Genomic DNA, 19,558 nt, shown 5'->3' with positions numbered 1-19,558 from the left:
AAAAACCTTTTACTAGAAACCTTGTGGAAAAAAATCTCTTGTGTTGTAGCTTGTGAAAAATCTAATTCAGTATTTTTTTAAGATGAATGACTTTTTCGTTGGTTTGTTACCACTATCATATTCATCTTAAAATCAAAGTAACTTATTAGAATCAAAATCTTTACTGCTACTGAAATTGTGTTGTGATTTCTTTGATGTGATCCCTGATTGCTGTGAGTGAGAAGACTTGGTTCAGTATTTTTGTTCATAGATCCCCTCCTTTGTCTTGCAGCTACTTGTGGCAGATTCCACTAACAATTGCAGTAGGAAATACGAGCCACATCTCTTCAGAGGCAATTATATGGGTGTCTAACAAATCAGGTAAAAATAAACTTTCCTCACAGTGGAATCTTGTAAAGCATACATGTGTTTTCCTGAACTGTGTCTCAGAATTGATCGTAGGTAATTGTTTAGTTGCTGTGCACCCAATTTCAGCTGCTTGAAAATGAACTGCCAGAAAGATTTTTTTTGGTGGGGGGGAGGAGAGGAAAGAACGAGGTAATTTTCACAAAAGTTAGATGGTGCAAAGAGAAGGTTTTAAACAGAAAGATGTTCCAAAGCAGCTATTTTATATCTGAGATCACATACTAAATTATTGTATAAATGCAATTCCCTATATAGAATGGTGAAAGCTAAATAAAATATCTTTGTAATAAAACACCTGCTGAGTGTAAAATCTGTAAACTAATAAATGCAAAATATGCAGTAATGTAATATTAAGGTTAAGAATACTGTTTTTTTTAAATTTGATCAATCATCCACAACCAGTGCTAAGAAACATTTAGTGTCCCCCAAAATCTTTTTATTGATCTCCCAAACTGTTTCTAGCCCTGGTAGGTTGCTAGATATTGGAGCATTATTCTGATTACCATCTTGCTTTTACCCCCTGCTTCAATTCTGACATAATTATAGCAACCACTATCTTGAGAACAACTAGAGCTAGAAGCCAGTGCCTTTTATCACCAAAAAGCAGCTAAGAATACCATCTTGCAAATGTTAGAAAGCATTCCTCTCTTTCCCTGACAGTGCATGCTGTATCTGCTACTGAATTTATGTCAGAATTGAAGTGGATGGAGAAAAAGTTGGGGAGTTGTATGATAAGATTAGAAGAAGTGGAAGAGAAGGAGCCATACATCCCCTACATGCCTGGGCAGTAGAGGAAGAATTGACCCAGTTGACAGTACAGAAAAGGTATAGCCTATGGGTTTCCTTCCAGAGTAAATAGAACTGGAAGGAAGAAATAGCCAAGCCTGTGTGTGCCTGTCTTTTCCTTTTTGTTCTTTTACAGGTCAGTAAGGGATAATAGTACCTTAGAGCTTAGCAACCAGCAGGGCTAGAAATGAATGGTGTATACCAGTATAGCAGTGGAAATATGAGAATCCCAACTTTCTAGTGGTATAAGGTATGTGTTTCTAGCCCTGATTGTTCATGATGTATCAGACCTTAATATTTTATTACTGCTCCCATGATCTAGGTTGTTGGGGTTTTGGGTTTTTTTTGGCACTGGTTTAGGACTGGGGTCTGGGACCAGTGTAATTTTCATTTTAGAATTTAGACACACTCCGGTCAGGAAATGCAGATGTTAATTTTTCCCACAGCAGCATTAAGTTGGCCACAGTGATAATACTTTAAGCCCCTTCACACTCTGTCTCATCCTTACCTTATCCTTATCTTATCTGTTCTTGTCCCTCAGGCCTTGATCCAGCTCCCACTGAAGTCAATGATGAGATTCCCATTGCCTGCAGTGGGAGCTGATCAGGCCTGTATAACTATCATTCTCACAGTCTCACTTTCACACACACGTCCTTCCCTCTGCCACTGATGGCAGCCTTGAAAACTCATTTATGAGTGTCTCCCATGATCAGCTGCACAGTTTCTGCCTTGCTGCCCTTTACTCACTGAATGCCCTCCCTCACCTAATCTGAAAAGCCACTAAACTCTTCTCCTTCAGACCTACTCAGAGAGGCCTATACAAAATCAACAAACTAATGATGGCTATAGTGAGCAGTCATCAAGAATGACTGTTAGCTATACTTTTAAAAAAACTTTCAAATGATGCCGAGCCATAAATTGGTGTGCATAGCTAATCAACGTGATGATGATCTACTGTCTTTATGCTTGTCGTTCCCCTACCCCTCACTCACTGGTTGTCTTATTTCAAATTAGATTGTATGCTCATCAGGGCAGGGTTGGTATCATCTTGCATGTTTCTACAATGTCTAGCATAGTAGGGTCTTAGATGATACCTCAATAAAAATGATGACATCAACTTTGGATATGTTAAACATGTAACTCGCTATACCCCTTGTATTTGCAGAATACAATGATTGATGTTAGGGGAATCCTAGGAGGTTTTCTGCAGCTGATACAGCGATAATGTGCTTGTTGCTCCAGGAAGTGTTCTGAGTCTGAAGGAGGCAGTTTCCAGGCTTGTTAACTTGTGGGGAATCCCAGAGGGTTTCCATAGTACAGAGGAGGAGTACTGCTGTAGTCCTGTCACTGGACGTTGTCTAGAAGCAATTCTGCAACTGAAGGAAGAGGCTCAAGAGGTCTAACAACTGGCTTGGGAGTCCGGCTGCACTTTTCTTTCAACTCAGAAGAGCAAGTCCAATAGTGGCCATTCTGAATCCAGTTATCAGTGGGACAGAGCTCAGTGTCAACTAGTCAGGGTGAGAGGAGGGTGAGTCAGTGACACACAGACCAAAATAAATGAAAAAATAAAACCCCTAGGACTTGGAAAGGAGATTATGGGGAAGACGAGGGGGCAATGGTGCATGGAGATGGTAGCAGATGTACCTTCTTGCTAGAGCAGGAGCCAGATGGGCCTGCCTACCACCACTGTGAAAAAGCTCCCTTCCCGCTGTCATGTAGCCAGGAGAGACTCTCAGACTAACACCCTGTGGTGCCACATCCACAAGAGGCACTCAGAGGTGCTGGAGGGTGCACACAGGGCCCCATCCTGAAGCCAGCAGCCATGGACTTTCCATCACAACATTGGGCTGACAAAATTAAATATGAGACAGAGGGAGAGAGGGCCAGAGAAATTCATCAGGTGATCCATAAGCACAATGCTCTAAGACATTTAATACAGTGGTTTGTCTCTTGTGCCAGTAATGCCACAGCTGGCAGGTTGGTCTGTCTCCCTCTCTCTGAGGCTCCCCAGTGCAATAATTAAAGCAAATTATAGTCAGTCCACAAGAAAGGTACTGGGACTGGTGCCTGACTGCGTGGTGGTGTTAGGAATCCATTCTGTGCACTCCAAGGTGGACTCTGATGGATATTCCTCAACTTGCAACATTTCAGAAACATTTTCTGAAACGGAAGCATTTTCTGAAATACTTCCAGTTCCATGCACAGGGCCAGATAGACAGGGAGAGCTGCAGGGTCTCAATGCATGGATGAGATGATGCTATAAGAAGGGGTGTTACCAGCTTATTAGGAACTGGGGAACCTTTTGGGAAAGGAGGACCCTAATACAGGAAGGATGGGCTCCTGTTAAACCAAAATAGAACCAGATCACTGGAACCAGATTTCAGTTCTGGTCACCCCATCTTAAAGAGGAATTTTTAAACTAAGGGCTTGGGGGAAAGCTGACAGCTGTGGAGGAGCACCCGGTTCTGACAGAGACATCCCCTTGGAGAAGATCTATTAATGGGGATTCTCTATATCTTAGTAAAGAGGAGAGGATAGATGTCGATAAAGCACAGGTGGGAACTGACGAGAAAAAGTCAAATGAAAGTGAATCCTATTCAATTACATCACATAAAGGCAGATAAATAAAAAGTGACAAATTTTATAAGTGTTTGTATACAAATGCTAGATATCTAAATAACAAGATGGGTGAACTTGAGTGCCTAGTATTAAATGAGGATATTGAAAGAGTAGGCATCACAGAAACTTAATATAATAAAATTTAACATCCTGGGGGCAGGGGAGGGAATATCAAAGAAGTCCACCACAGTCATATTTAATTTCAGAAAGGGAAACTACACAAAAATGAAGAAGCTAGTTCAATGGAAATTAAAAGGAACAGTCACAAGAGTGAAATGCCTGCAAGCTGCATGGAAACTTTTTTAAAATACCACAATAGTGGCTCAAATCAAATGTATATCCCCAAATAAAAAGGATAGTAAAAGGACCAAAAACAGTCCACCATGTCTAAACACTACACTAAAGAAGGCAAAAGGCCAGCCCAGCCTTTAAAAATTGGAAGTCAAATCTTACTGAAAAAAATAGAAAGGAGCATAAACTCTGGCAAGACAAGTGTAAGAGTAAAATTAAACAGGCCGAAAAAGAATGTAAAGAGCAACTAGCCAAAGACTCAAAACTAGCCAAACTAATAGGATTTTTTTTTAAAGTAAATCAGAAGCAGGAAGCCTGCCAAACGATCGGTGGGGCCACTGGACGATCGAGATGCTAAAAGAGCACTTAAGACTACGCTATTGTGGAGAAGCTAAATGAATTATTTGCATCGGTCTTCACTACACAGGATGTGAGGGAAATTCCCACACCTGAGCCATTAGTTTTTAGGTGAAAAACAGAGGAAATGTCACAGATTAAGGTATCAGTAGAGGAGGTTTTGGAACAAATTGATAAATTAAACAGTAGTAAGTTACCAGGATCAGATGCTATTCACCAAGAGTTCTGAATTAACTCAAATATGAAATTGCAGAATTACTAACTTTGGTATGTAACCTATCACATAAATCAGCTTCTGTGCCAGATGACTGGAGGATAGCAAATGTGATGCTAATTTTTAAAAAAGGCTCCAGAGGCGATCATGGCAAGTACAGGCTGGTAAGCCTAACCTCAGTACCAGACAAATTGGTTGAAACTATAGTAAAGAACAGAATGATCAGACACATAGATTAACATGATTTGTTGGGGAGGAGTCAACACAGCTTTTGTAAAAAGAAAGCATGCCTCACCAATCTACTAGAATTCTTTTGAGGGGGTCAACAAACGTGGACAAGAGTGATCCAGTGGATATAGTATACTTGGACTTTCGGAAAGCCTTTGTCAAGGTCCCCCACCAAATGCTCTTCAGCAAGGTAAGCAGTCATTAAGGGAAGGTCCTATCATGGATCAGTAACTGATAAAAGACAGGAAACAAAGGGTAGGAATAAATGGTCAGTTTTGAGAATGGAGAGTGGTAAATATCTGTGTCTGCCAGGGATCTGTACTGGGACCAGTGCTGTTTAACATATTCATAAATTATCTTAAAAAAGGGGTAAACAGTGAGTTGGCAAAATTTGCAGACGATATAAAATTACTTAGGATAGTTAAGTACAAAGCAGACTGTTAAGAATTACATAGGGATCTCACAAAACTAGGTGACTGGACAACAAAATGGCAGATGAAATTCAATGTTGATAAATGCAAAGTAATGCATATTGGCAAACATAATCCCAGTGATGCATACAAAATGATGGTGTTTAAATTAGCTGCTACCACTCAAGAAAGAGATCTTGGAGTCATTGTGAATAGTTCTCTGAAAACATCCACTTAATATGCAGGAACAGTCAAAAAATCTAATGGAATGCTAGGAACTATTAGGAAAGGTTTGGATGATAAAACAGAAAATATCATAATGCCACTATGAAAAGCCCTGTTACGCCCACACCTTGAATAGTGCGTGCAGTTCTGGTCTCCCCATCTCAAAAGAAGATATATTAAAAATGGAAATGGTACAGACAAGGGCAACAAAAATGATTAAGTGTGTGGAACAGCTTCCATATGAGAAGAGATTAAAAAGACTGGGACTGTTCAGTTATTGATAGTTGTTGCTGAGACAAATGCATTGTGGGAACACTTTCCCCCTTAGTGTTCCCACCAAAACTGTGTCCACCAATATGGAGGCAGTGATCTTTCCCCACATGGGAGCCGTGACTAACAACCACATTCTTTTTAGAGGGGAAATAATGGAGCAAGATTTTCGAGGGAGCTGTAGCTGCCGGTACTTGGGCAATAGCCTGCTGGGGTCAGCCTCTAAAGCGGAATCAACCTCAGGCAATTCAGGAGGAGATACAAAACTAACTGAAGCTGTGCTAAATTCCAGCTCTTATTAATCATTACCACTTCCTGCCCCCTGTGTTTTTGATTATGCCCTGGGGCAATATTCCTCTCTGGAGGAGCTGTCTGCCTCAGGCTGCTGACTCCCTGTGGCAATGTGGTTCCCTCCCTTTACTTCCCTGGGTTCATGATGCTGAGCCTTCCACAACAGTTTCACCACTGAGCAAACCATGTCTCAAGAGCTGGTCTTTCTTTTCCCACCCTAAACTGCTGCACAGAAGAGTGCTGCTTCTATGCAACCTTGTGCCAGGGTCTGCTCATAGGCAGTGTGAGAGTCTCCCGTTTGGGGAAGCTTACATGTGAGCACCGGAAGCTCCCTAGAAAGTGGGGGGCACTGGCGCCTGGACCGTGGCCTCACCCCCAAGACCCTGCCCCCACTCCACCTCTTCCCCAGAGGCCTGCCCGGCTGCACATTCTTCTCTGCTGCGGAGAGGAGCGAGTGGCAGGCAGGAGGCATCTCGGGGGAAGAGGCCGAGCAGGGCAGAGCCTTGAGGTGGAGCACGGGTGGGGCCACAGTCCAGGCACCAGTGATGCCGCAAGCTTCTAGATAACTTCACTTCCAGCATTTCAAAGTTGGCGCCCCCCCCCCCCAAGGGAGATGACCTGTGCCGCATTCGTGGCATTAGCCTTCTTGCATGGCCAGCCTATTTTGGGGAGGCTTAGCGTCCCCAAGCCTCTTATATATGCCGCCCATGGGTCTGCTGGTGCCACTAACAGAGCTCTCAGACGGAGAGATGTGTGAGGGATGATGCAGTATTGCCTGTCGTGGAACAGCATCGACAGCTGCGAGTCTGACCTGAATTGTTTCCACTCTCTTTTCATCTGTCCGAACAGGGAGAGAAAGGCAGGATTCGTGAGGCAAAATGTCCTGCTTCACTGCAGTGCCCACCAACTATGGGGGTCAGGGAGTCACAGAGCCTGGAAATCCCTGCTTCCTTTCACCAAAGATGCACATTCAGTCACAATCACAGCCCTCCCTCTATCCCAACAGCTGAGCCAGGACATGAACAGAGCTGCTGCTGCTCTCACTGTAGGACGCCACATGTGGGTAAAATGAATCAGTCCCACCCCCTGGCAATGTTAATGGATGTAGTCATCCGATGAAAATACATGGGGTGGAAACAACTTTTTTCCACACTGAATTGAAACAGAATGGCAAATCGAATCAAAATAATAGTTGAATCATATTTAAATAAAATATTTCATTTTCATTTGACTTGTTTTGGTTTGAAATTTTCCCACCAAAAAATTTAGAAAAATGTTGTTGAAACTGATATGCTCCCGCAAAGTATCTTCATTTTGCCAAAACAGCATATTTTTTTAATTGAAAAAGGTGTCTGAAACTTGTCAACCAGCCCTAACTGGTATAAATGTGCCTTATACTGGTATTGCTATTCCTGTGGGGAAAGGGAATAAGCAATACCAGCATAAGAGAGCTTTATTCCATGTTAATTTAACAATTTATGTAGAAAAATGACACTTCTAACCAAAATAGTTAAATCATTATAAAAACGGCTTGTAGACATATGTTTGTCAGCATCAAGGCACTTCCTTCCAGATGGATGCTCGATGCATGGATTTGATCTTGCAAGATGCTCAGTTCCCCCTTCAAGGTGCCCAAAATCCATAACTACTGATCTCATTGGGAGTTGAGGCCATTCAGAACCTTGAGAGTAGGAGGTCAGAACTTCAAGTGATTAGGCCTGATTCTCATTTAGCCCTTGTCTTCACTAAGGAAAAAGGTTCATTCTTGTCTTAGCTAACATAGCAACTAACACAAGATAACATCCTATGAAGACAAGGGAACCTGTGGTTTTAACAAGAGTTAGTAGGTAAAGGTTAACCCTGTGCTCTCCCACAGTCTTTAACTTAATATGTTAACTCGTGTAAAAACAACAAACTGCCTTGTCTCCCATAGACCTATCACTAAGGCCTCTTTAAGGTTTCTTTCCACTGCAGCAGTGGAAAGGGAGTTAATTACTTACAGTGAGTGCAAATGTAATTAACTCCAACTTTAAGACCTCTTCACTCCGCCTGAATTAACCAATTAACAATATTTGTAACGGAAAAAAAGTAGGATGCATTTTTTTATTTCCCTAAAACTCAAAAATAACTGTATAGTTTAGTCTGAACTTAAAAAATCAATCTTTGCAATCAATAATGAGAGATTTCTGCCCAGAAGGAATATCTTTTGAGAAATTTATGAATGATTGAATATAGTGTTTAGAAGGGGATGCCACCTTCTTCTGAACTGTAGTGTTTCTACTGTGATAGTTTAATAAATATGTTTTTGATAAGTGGGGAAATTGCCTATGTGTATAGTGGTTTTCAGTTGCACATAACCACCAGAAAATCATGGGGGGAAAAGAGAACTTTGTGTATAGAAATTTATGAGAATACACACAGGCTCCGACATCAAATTCCAGTAAATTATATAGAATTATGTGAAGTACATGCATCAGACAACCCTTTACCATAACCACCTGCTTGTTTGAGCTGGGATGGCATAGAAAGATTCCTGCCCCCTTTTGCCTGAAAAGGTCAAATATCAATGGCCTTATGGAAAAAAAGAGATTATGATTGTAGTTAAAACTGACTGAAAGCAGGGATAACATTTTCAGTTTTTGAAAAGATACTGCTGTTCTGTATCAGAGCGATCTCTGTATGACACATCCTACAGCTAATATTTATGGAAGAGAAGTATTTTGAAGTTGTCAGCTTGGACTGGCAGGTATCATGCTATATCATGTCATGTGGCATAAATAGCTTACATAGTCAACCTCTCTGGCCACTCAGTAAAAGATTTAAGGGTGGCAATTTTGCAACAGAAAAGCTTCAGAAACAGACTCCAATGAGAAACTGCTGAGCTTGAATGAATATGCAAACTAGATACCATTAACTTGGGTTTGAATAGAGACTGGGAGTGGCTGGGTCATTACACATATTGAATCTATTTCGTTAAGTTAAGTATCCTCACACCTTCTTGTCAACTGTCTAAATGGGCCATTTTGATTATCACTACAAAAGTTTTTTTCTCCTGCTGATAATAGCGCATCTTAACTAATTAGCCTCTCACAGTTTGTATGAGGAAAAGGAGTACTTGTGGCACCTTAGAGACTAACAAATTTCGTTGAGCATAAGCTTTCGTGAGCTAAAGCTCACTTCATCGGATGCAACTCACGGATGCTGTAGCTCACAAAAGCTTATGCTCAAATAAATTTGTTAGTCTCTAAGGTGCCACAAGTCCTCCTTTTCTTTTTGTGGCTACAGACTAACACAGCTGCTACTCTGAAACCTGTCATTATGCAAGGCACAGTTTGTATGGTAACTTGCAACTTATCTGTATGTGTGTATATATATATATATATATATATATATATATATATATATATATATATATCTTACTATATGTTCCATTCTATGCATCCAGTGAAGTGGGCTGTAGCCCACAAAAGTTTATGCTCTAATAAATTTGATAGTCTCTAATGTGCCATAAGTACTCCTGTTCTTTTTACTTTTATCCGAAGGGAGTATATGTATTTGTTCCCTTTATTTTATCACACACCTACCTTATCTAGATAGTCTGCACTTCGTTATTGCAGGTTATTGGACAACATTGGTTCATAACTAATTTTAGATCATTTGCCAATTTTGAAGGTTTTTTAGACTTAATTTAATGGTATGGATTAACCATTTATGAGTCGTTATTTTCAAATATTGCAGCAATTAAAGCACAATTACTAATAGAAAAGTCATACACAGAAACAAATATAACCAGTAAAAATATCCATAATGAATTTTCACTTACTAAAAAACATGATGAGCTTAATCCTGGCTTCTGTCACCTGTGAAGTACAAAACAAAGCTATAACTCGCAATGGATGGGCCCATTGCGGACAAACAGCCCTTCCACCACTATTCTACCCCATCAGTTGACATGTGGGAGAGAACACAGCCATCTGTAACACTGAATCATACCCATAACCTCTCCTCCTTGCAGTAATGCTGGTAGCTTCTCTGCAGGGAGAGGAGCATAATTTTCAGATCATATCTTCAGCGTGGAGATCTTATTTCAATCAATTTCCTGTTGTGCCAGGAATCTTTGTGTGTCTTGACTCTGGATACAGAGTCCCTCTGCATCCTCTTCTATGCCAGCCAGGGTTATATTAACAAGGATAGGTACGGCAAATGACGAGTTGAAACATAAAAGAGTAAGGAGTTAATGTGTCCTTTACTCCTGTCCAAAGCTGTCTCATTTGTCCCTCCCTATATTACTGTATAATTAAAAAGGACTTAGTCTGTTTACACATAAAGTTGAATCAGTTTAACTAAAAGTGTGATTTTTTAAAACCAGTCTAGTTAAATGGGTGAAACTTTGGGTGTTGAAACTCTTAAATCAATTTAAACCTGGCTTATAGTGGTTTGGTTGCCCTCATAAATTTGCAGAGCAAGCCAAACTGATGTAAACAGTCTTAAACCAATATACTTGTGCCCTCATAGGAGTTTTCACAATTTTATATAAACCGCTTTAATTAAACTAGTTTGTTTAAACTGGTGCAAGTTTAGATAAGCCTTAGCAGAAAAATAACAAGTAGTATTGGATAAGTCTTTTGCAACTTCCAAAAAAGTGTTTTTAAAAAATATTAGTATTAGAAAAACCTTATCAGTGACAGAACTGTGTTGTAGTAATTTATGGAGGCTTTGGTCCTGCCAACATTTAACTGAACTCATGTGCATAACAGAACTGCAAGCATACATAAAGTTGCATATGTGCTCTGTGTTTGTAGAATCAGGGTTTTTGTGGTCTGTATTGCTGCACCTTAAAGTTTTGATTATTGTCATCTATCTTATCATGTGCTACTGGTATTACAGTTAAAATGGAGGTGTCACGTGTACCCTACACCCATAGTTTTAATTCTTTTTACAAAGAATACCATACGTGAAAACTAGGTTGTCTAGTATGTCAACGTATCTAGTATTAGATGGCATATGTGAATTATCAAACCATATTTATTTGCATTTCACTTCATAATTTCATTAGTTTTACATAGTTCAGGCACACTAATCAGTTTCCCATTGGAACTACGTCCAAGAGAAGTCTGCATGTAAAAAAGTCTGCATTTTAAAAAAGATGACAAAGAAAACAAATATTAGGCTGTAGCTTTGATCAAGCGTGTACAGGCTAAATTACCTTACAGAACTTTGTGTGGCAATAATTTTAAAAAAACACCTTTTGATTTTCGAGCAAGTCCTAGTTTAAAGTAAATAACTAGTAGAATCAAAATAATTTACTAAATTAAGCCATTTTTTATGAGACACTTGGGGCTTGATCCTTCATTCCTTGCAATTTCACTGAAGTTAAAGAAATGTGGAATGTGTTTGTCCTGCAGATGTTTATGTGCATGCTTCAAGCACATGAGTAGTCACCTTGAGAACAATGTTAAGTATTTACAGAAGTGTTCATGGGATTAGGCCTAAATTGTTGCTGAAAGTCTAAAAAGGAATGAAAATAAAAACACATACAGTGTAAGATTAACTGGTTAAAATGAAAAGATATTTTCAGTGACTAGTGGCTACAAACCAAACTGCTGGAAACACTTTCAGTTAGAAACCTGAGACTAAAGGACCTGCTCCTGCTCCCATTGATTATGCACAAAACTATTTAGGGTTTACCTATAAAGCAAGGGCTTGATTCTGATCTCACTTTCACTGGTGTAAACCAGAAATAACTCCCTTTAAATCAACAGAGTTACACTGGTGTAAAACTTAGGTAGGGAGATCGGAATCAGGCTCCAAGTCTTGAAGTAGCAATTGATTTCCCAGGCATTTAATTAAGGATACTTTGGAAAAAATGCCTCACCAGGGCCCCGATTTTGTAACTGGATCCTCATGGGTTCTGGTTGAGTTGGAAGATCAGGGTCCAAACTGGGTTGCCCCTTTAGATTAGTTGAGGTGGAACACATGTTGAAAATTATAATTAACCCACAAAATTAACTGTGTCATTAGTGTTCATCTATTCTTTAAAATATTTTACTCGTGATTTATAAAGATTATGTAAATTGAACTAATTATTTTACTCCCACAAGTATTCCTTTTAAGAAAAAATAAGTAAAATATGTTCTTTTGCAATGTTAAATCCTTTTCAAATTTAAAAAAATAACCTTTTCCTTACGTTGTTCTTTGTTTCCAGAACATCACAGAATTGCTGCTTTAGACGAGACAAGCTGGTTGCTGGGGAACATCAATCAAACTGGCTATTTTCGGGTTAACTATGACGTAAGGAATTGGAGGTTGTTAATTGACCAACTAATGAGGAACCATGAGGTAAGCTCCTAGTTTCATGTCTAGGATCTGCTTTGATGTGTGAGCCATACGAGCTGTGGCACTGCTTTTATCATCCTAAATGGTTCCGTTTTTCTGGTTTTCCCCTCACAGGTTATCTCTGTCAGTAATCGAGCAGGTCTGATCGATGATGCATTCAATCTAGCCAGGTATATTTTCCTGTAGATAATCTAACCTAATATACAGTCCTGTAACAATTCCTGCATTTCGTTTCCGAGAGGATGTGTGTGTTTTGAAGTTAAAATTTTTAACACACTTCAATTGCTGCCACCTTTCTTTTCTTTTCTTTTTCCCCACCTCCGGTATGGAGCATAAGCACTGTCTGTAGCACTCTCCTCACTCTTGATCAATAATTGCCGTAGGGTATTTCCAAGTCTTCAGAGTCCAAGTTCAGTATAACACTTTGGAGATTAATAATCTCTTCCCTATTTCACTAATGAACTAGGTTTGATATTGTTGCAGTTTTTATTAAATAACCCTAGAAGTGTATTTAATTTGTAATGGAAAACACCTTCAAGCTTCAGGATTTTTTTCCTCTGATATATTACTGTTATATTTTCCAATATGTTTTTTGGCAATCCATCATAGAAGGATTTTTCTGTGTGATGATGATTATACCCCATGGAAGGTTTGTGGTTCTGTTTAAAAGTTCCAAACTTTATATAGTATTTTAGTGCTTTATTATTGTTTGCATAGTTACATAATTAGATTAAATAATACAATGCTGATTAAATAATGATTTGTTTACAACATAAGGCAATGGAATCTCATCTGTTTTAAATTCAGGACTACATCTGTAGTCAAAGAGTAAAGAGAAGTGTAAGAACTGGAGCTGGTCAGACTTTAAGATACTTGATATTCTTGGGAACGCTCCTGCTCTCAGCCAAACATCCTTAGGTCAAAGGTTGTGTAAAAACTATAGTTAAGACTATTGGCTGTTCTGTTTGCTCACATATTTATGGCCAGATTTTGGCTTTAATCTGCTGGTTGCAACAGACAGCAGCACAGAAGTGCTTTGAATCAGGTGAGACTCCCAGAGATGTATTACTAGCCTCAGACATGATGTCACTGAGGAGTGCAGGCCAGGTATGCCCCAGCTGTACCTTTTGAAAGAATGAAAGATGGCAGTGTGCCCTCCCCTACATACTCCTCTCCACTGTCTTTTGGGATGTTGGTGCCACTGCCAGTGCTAGTCTGGACAAGGAGTGGAACTAGATTATTCCTTGCAGAGATGTTTTGGGTTGCAGGGAGAGGTAATCCTTGCACCCAGTGATTATAGCAGATTGAAACAACCAGCTACTGCACCAGCTAAATAGGAAAAGAAGTTGTGGAGAAAAACTGCTTCCCCAAGCCCAGGAGAGGAGTGGGAGCGCTCTCCCTTTCCTTTTAGCCCCTTTAACCTTTGCATGCACCTTCCCATGTGAATGTATGCAAAGCTAATTACAGTTCATCACTTTGAGTGAAATCCAAGCCCCATTGACTTCAGTGGGGCCAGCATTCCACCCTTAGTGTTCTGCATTGCCACTAGAATGTTGGACAGTGCTCTGAGCAACCTTGACTATTAAAAGTACGAGTGCATATACAGTAAAACAACATTCTGTCCTAATTTAACTGTAGTGTGGCACTTCAAGGCTTCTTTTCATTGCTAATAAAGTTTGAGTTGCTTGCGGCCATACAATATTAGTGTGTGATCTCTTCAGTTTCCACAAACTAAACAACATCAGGTCTGGCCAGCACCTCAGTGAAAATCCATGCACTTCAAGAAGTTGTATTGGTAATTCAGTAGGTGGCCATCTTCCCTCTGAATCAATACTGAGCTAACAGTCCTGAGCACTGTGTTTTTAAAAGTGCCCACTTTTAGATGAGATATAAAGCCAAAGTCCTGACTGCCTGGAGTCATTAAAAGTCCTGTAGTGCTTTTTATAGACTAAGGTCTTTAACCCAGATGTCCAGGCCAAGTTCATATTTGGGTTATTACGTCTTGCTTACCTAAATATTCCCCCAGGTTCAGATGAATAAGGCATGCCTCGCTTGCCTTCTCAAATTGTTCTGTAGTATTGCTGAGTATTACTACATTACCCTAAGGAAGTGACAGAACTTCAGTGATTTTTAAAGCACTTTGGGATCTTTCCCATGGAATGCACAGCAAAAATGTAAGTTAGTATTGTTAGGGATGAGCTACAGAGGTATTCTGCTGTAGTTAGCACTTTTGCATAGCAGAAGAGTATATACATATGTATTATTTGCCTAGAGTGAAATGTTCCTGTGATGGAGATCCAGTGGTAGATCTCTATTTTGTTTTTCTTCTTCTTCTGTTTCTACAAGGTAGAGTGGTATATATTACTATGAGTAGGTTGCCTTGCAAGAGAATCCAGGTGTGGCAGATTGGGTTATGGGAAAGGTTTACATATTTACATACAGCAGTTTTACAGCCCGCGTTCAAAGAATAATAAGCTAAACTACTGGGGATAGATAAACTTGCCGTATTTCTTCAGATAAGTGTAGAACATGCTCCTTATTCTCTCCTTTTCAGTTTATGTACAGAATATCATTCTTCCTGAGACAAACAATGAAGCACCCTTATAATAGAATCATAGAAGATTAAGGTTGGAAGAGACCTCAGGAGGTCATCTAGTTCAACCCCATGCTCAAAGCAGGACCAACCCCAACTAAATCATCCCAGCCAGGGCTTTGTCCAGTCGGGCCTTAAAAACCTCTAAGGATGGAGATTCCACCACCTCCCTAGGTAACCCATTCCAGTGCTTCACCACCCTCCTAGTGAAATAGTTTTTCCTAATATCCAACTTAGACCTCCCCCACTGCAACTTGCAACCATTGCTCCTTGTTCAGTCATCTGCCACCACTGAGAACAGCCTAGATCCATCCTCTTTAGAACCCCCCTTCAGGTAGTTGAAGGCTGCTATCTAATCCCCCCTCACTCTTCTCTCCTGCAGACTAAATAAGCCCAGTTCCCTCAGCCTCTCCTCATAAGTCATGTGCCCCAGACCCCTTATAATTTTCGTTGCCCTCCGCTGGACTCTCTCCAATTTGTCCACATCCTTTTTGTAGCGGGGGCCCCAAAACTGGATGCAATACTCCAGATGTGGCCTCAGCAGTGCCAAATAGAGGGGAATAATCACTTCCCTCGATCTGCTGGCAGTACTCCAATTAATTCAGCCCAATATGCCATTAGCCTTCTTGGCAGCAAAGGCACACTGTTGACTCATATCCAGCTTCTCGTCCACTGTAATCCCCAGGTCTTTTTCTGCAGAACTGCTGCTTAGCCAGTCAATGTCCAGCCTGTAGCAATGCATGGGATTCTTCCGTCATAAGTGCAGGACTCTGCACTTGTCCTATGTCTGTGTTTAATTTAGTCACATTGCTTCACTATATATATTGCTCATTTTTTATTTTTTGGCTCTTTGATCCCAGTCCGGTGGCACAGCAGGGCTAAGGCAGGCTCCCTGCCTGCCCTGGCTCTGTGCTGCTCCCGGAAGCAGATGGCATGTCACTGCGGCCCCTGGAGGGGTGAGGGGGGCGGGGAGTCTCCCCATGCTGCCCCCTTCCTGAGCACTGGCTCTGCAGCTCCCATTGGCAGGAAACTGCGGCCAGTGGGAGCTGCGGGGGCAGTGCTTTCGGGCAGGGGCAGTGCGGGGAGACACCCTGGCCCCCCCACCTAGAAGCTGCTGCCAGAGAGATGTGCCAGTCGCTTTTGGGAGCCGCCCAAGTTAAGCACTGCCTGGCTGGAGCCTGCACCCCTCACCCCCTCCCACACTCAAACTCCCTGCCAGAGCCTGCACCCCGAACCTCCTCCTGTATGCAAACTCCCTCCCAGAGCCTGCATCCCACACCCCCTCCTGTACCTAAACTCTCTTCCAGAGCCCGCACCCCGAACCTCTTCCTGCACCCAAACTCTCTCCCAGAGCCCACGTCCCCTCCTGCATCCCAACCCCCTGACCCAGCCTGGTGAAAGTGAGTGATGATGGGGAAATTGAGCAACAGAGAGATGGGGGATGGAGTGAGCAGAGGGTGGAAAGAGGTGGGGCGGGGCTTAGATGGAAGGGGTGAGGTGGGAGCAGGGCCTGGGGCTGAGCGGTGAGGCTTGGAGGTCCCTGAAACATTTTAAATCAAAATGGGGGTCCTTGGGTTGCTATAGTTTGAGAACTGCTGACATACAGGTCATGCCTGTGGTAGTGGGGGCATGACTGTATGAGACAATGCTGTGGTGATTCCGGGCGTTGCTATGGGCATTGCTATAGCTCATACAGTAGACCCTAGAAGCTGATGTAACTTAGAATGACCCACAGGGCTACCAAAGTTAGGGTCTTTCAATTTCCTAAACAGGATCAGGAGGGCACATAGGTAGTTTAAAACCACTTTAGTCCTCATCCATGGGTTGCAAGTTCTATGAAACTCCTCTTAAGAGGGACAACACAGAATATCACTTCAGATGTTGAGTATCACCATGTTTAGTACTTTACGACTACACTCCATATACTGTACTATTTCAGTCTCATGTTCAGTGCAGTATGTTTGTCTTCTCCTAGCCCACAGGTGCTGACTTTTGTTTTTGCTGGTGGGTGCTCCTCTCTGCCCCCTCCCCTCCGTGCAAGAGGGGAAGGGGCTGAGCGGGGCCAGGGCCATGGGGGAAGAGGCGGGACTTCAGGGTGGAGCACAGGTGGAGCAGGGGGCGGGACCCACTAAAGATTAATCTGGCCCTTCAGGTGCTGAGCACCCTCTATGTTTTTTCAGTGGGTGCTTGAGCGCCGGAGCACCCATGGAGTTGGTGCCTATGTCCCATCCTATATAGTGGTATGTGATGAGTGGAGAGTATGCTTATGTAAATGTCCGTGCTTAAGATGTGAGAGTAAATAATCTCATTAACCAGATATAGAGATGGTAGTTGTTATATGGTTATCACAGATGTCATATTTTCATCTATACCAACACATATATACGTATATGCACTCTGAAAAAGAGAGAAGCAGTGAACGTACATGTGTTTAAAATCCTAGTTATTAATATTTTCATACTTAAAATAACTAATAAAAGGAAAACAGCCGGCATATTAATTTTATTCTTGCCTTTCAAAAAAATAGTTTCAAAGTAAGCAACTCCCTTTTACCTTACACTGTATTTCTGCCTGAATATATGATATGAGGAGTCTATATGCAGAACAACCCATCTCAGAGCTTCTGAAATACTCCCTAGTGTGTTGCTGAACTGGATACGGTTCATGTCCATTCTGCAATACAAAGATGTGATTCACTTTTCCAGTGTCCTAATGTGATTTTCCTAGCTGTTATTAATGCTAATTTTATCCACATTTTGTTTGTAGAGGATGTACCAATTTCTCTCTTTAGTGTAATTTAATACCCACAGGTCTGGGGGAAGCTGCAAAATTCCTTCAATAATCTATCTTGGAGCACTGAATATTTTCTTTTGATATTCATATATGCTTTTACATCTCCAAACTGTACATTATCCTCTTTATCTCCCCTTTTACATCTCTAGCATAATGGTCTCTTAAACATAAAAAATATAGATGAATACATACCTCAAAGGAACATTTTAAAGTTGTGTAGCTTTCATTTCCCAAAGTTTGGTTCATTAAATGTGAGTTTGTTCTTTCCCAGTGTCTTGCTCACAAAACATTACTAGGAGTTGAACTGAAGTGTTTTTGGAAATAATTATCAGTTGGGTGGTCTATGTAGTTTGTCTGACTTCTCAGAATCTGGTCAGTTCTGTGGATGTATTTTAGTGTAAGGTAAGAGCGAATCCTAATGCCCCTTAAACTCTCTTCTCAACTATGGTCCCTAGACACATCCTGAGCATCTGGAGAACTGCAGCACTGGCAGTGACACACTTTTTGGGCAACAATCCCTTAGGCTTAGTCTTGACTGCAAACTTTGCTGGCATAGCTGTGTCAGCTAGAAGTGTGAAAAAAATTACACCCCCTGCGCCAGCATAACTATGCCAGCAAAAACCCTATCCTAGGTGCAGTTATACCAACAAAAGGATTCTTCTGCCGATATGGCTTTTGTCATTTGGGAAGGCTGTTTAATTGTACCAGCAAAGGACTTCCTTGTCAATATAACCAGTATCTCCACTAGAGGGCTTTGTCAGCATAGTTATAGATAGTTCGTATAGATGTGCCAGTAAAGCATTCGTAGTGTAGATGAGCCCATAGTCTTTTTTTGACCAAAAATCTTGAGCAGGAATAGGCTTCAGGCACCCTTCCTTCACTGCCTCATTTAGAAGTTGAAGGTTAACTTCTTTGATATGAATTGCCTAAAATTTCCACCCAGTCTAAAACCACAAGCGTTACAGTAAAACAAGATTTATTAAGAGTATACAGAGAAAATCAAATTAAAACAGAAGAAATTGTATGCACCGTATATCTAGGCTTAAACTGAGCAAAGGGTAATCCAGATAGCTACAATCAGTGGTGTTGCAAGAAGTAGGAAACATCTTACTTTTCTTGAGAGTGTCAATCTTGTCTTTAGCATTTCTTTTTCTTTTCTGTCCCTTTTTGCTGGGCAAGAATATCAGAGACTCAGTGTCTATGGTGCCATGCCTATTTCCCCTTGCTCCCTGGGATCTCAGGTCCTTTATTGGCTCTGATGCTTGTTAAGGGTCTGACATGGTTCAATATCATACCAAGCATGTAAACCTAGGTTACATCAGATTTTCAGCAATATAATGTTTGATCAGGTGTACTAAGTGTGGGAAAGTGGAATAGTCTTAGTCTCCCATACAGTAGATATTGCCCCAGCATTTGTTAACATTCTCCTTCCAGCTCTGGAGTTATTTAACTGATTTCCTTTCTGGAAATGTAGCATATTTCCAAGGTTCCTTTGATCTTGCCTGTGCTTTAGTCAGCACAAAATGTCAAGGTGATTGGATCCTGGTTTGCATGTCAATTGCTCAGGAAACCAACTCTTGATTCTGACAATCTGCGTTATTGACTGGTATCCAGTCTCCTATTTTGGGGCAATGTCATTGAGAAGGTTGCGGGGAGGCAACTCGTTAGTTTCTTGAATATTCAGATTTTCTTGATGCTGGTCCATTGGATCATAGGCCCAGCAATAGGGTAGAATCTGGG

General features: G+C 41.1%; 1 protein-coding gene across 2 annotated transcripts in view; it reads left to right on the top strand.

Moving 5' to 3' along the window:
- Positions 1 to 19,558, top strand: part of TRHDE (thyrotropin releasing hormone degrading enzyme) — a 338,491-nt gene that overhangs the window by 242,199 nt on the left and 76,734 nt on the right. For both annotated transcript variants that reach the window (XM_074942032.1, XM_074942033.1), the window contains exons 10-12: positions 272 to 360; positions 12,302 to 12,435; positions 12,547 to 12,602. In XM_074942032.1, coding sequence (XP_074798133.1) covers positions 272 to 360; positions 12,302 to 12,435; positions 12,547 to 12,602 — 279 coding nt within the window. The remainder of the gene's footprint in view (positions 1 to 271; positions 361 to 12,301; positions 12,436 to 12,546; positions 12,603 to 19,558) is intronic.

This window comes from Natator depressus, chromosome 1 (genome assembly GCF_965152275.1).
Source record: "Natator depressus isolate rNatDep1 chromosome 1, rNatDep2.hap1, whole genome shotgun sequence".
NCBI classification, from domain to species: Eukaryota; Metazoa; Chordata; order Testudines; family Cheloniidae; genus Natator; species Natator depressus.
The sequence above is the reverse complement of the archived record's forward strand: the minus strand, read 5'-3'. Positions and strand labels throughout refer to the sequence as shown.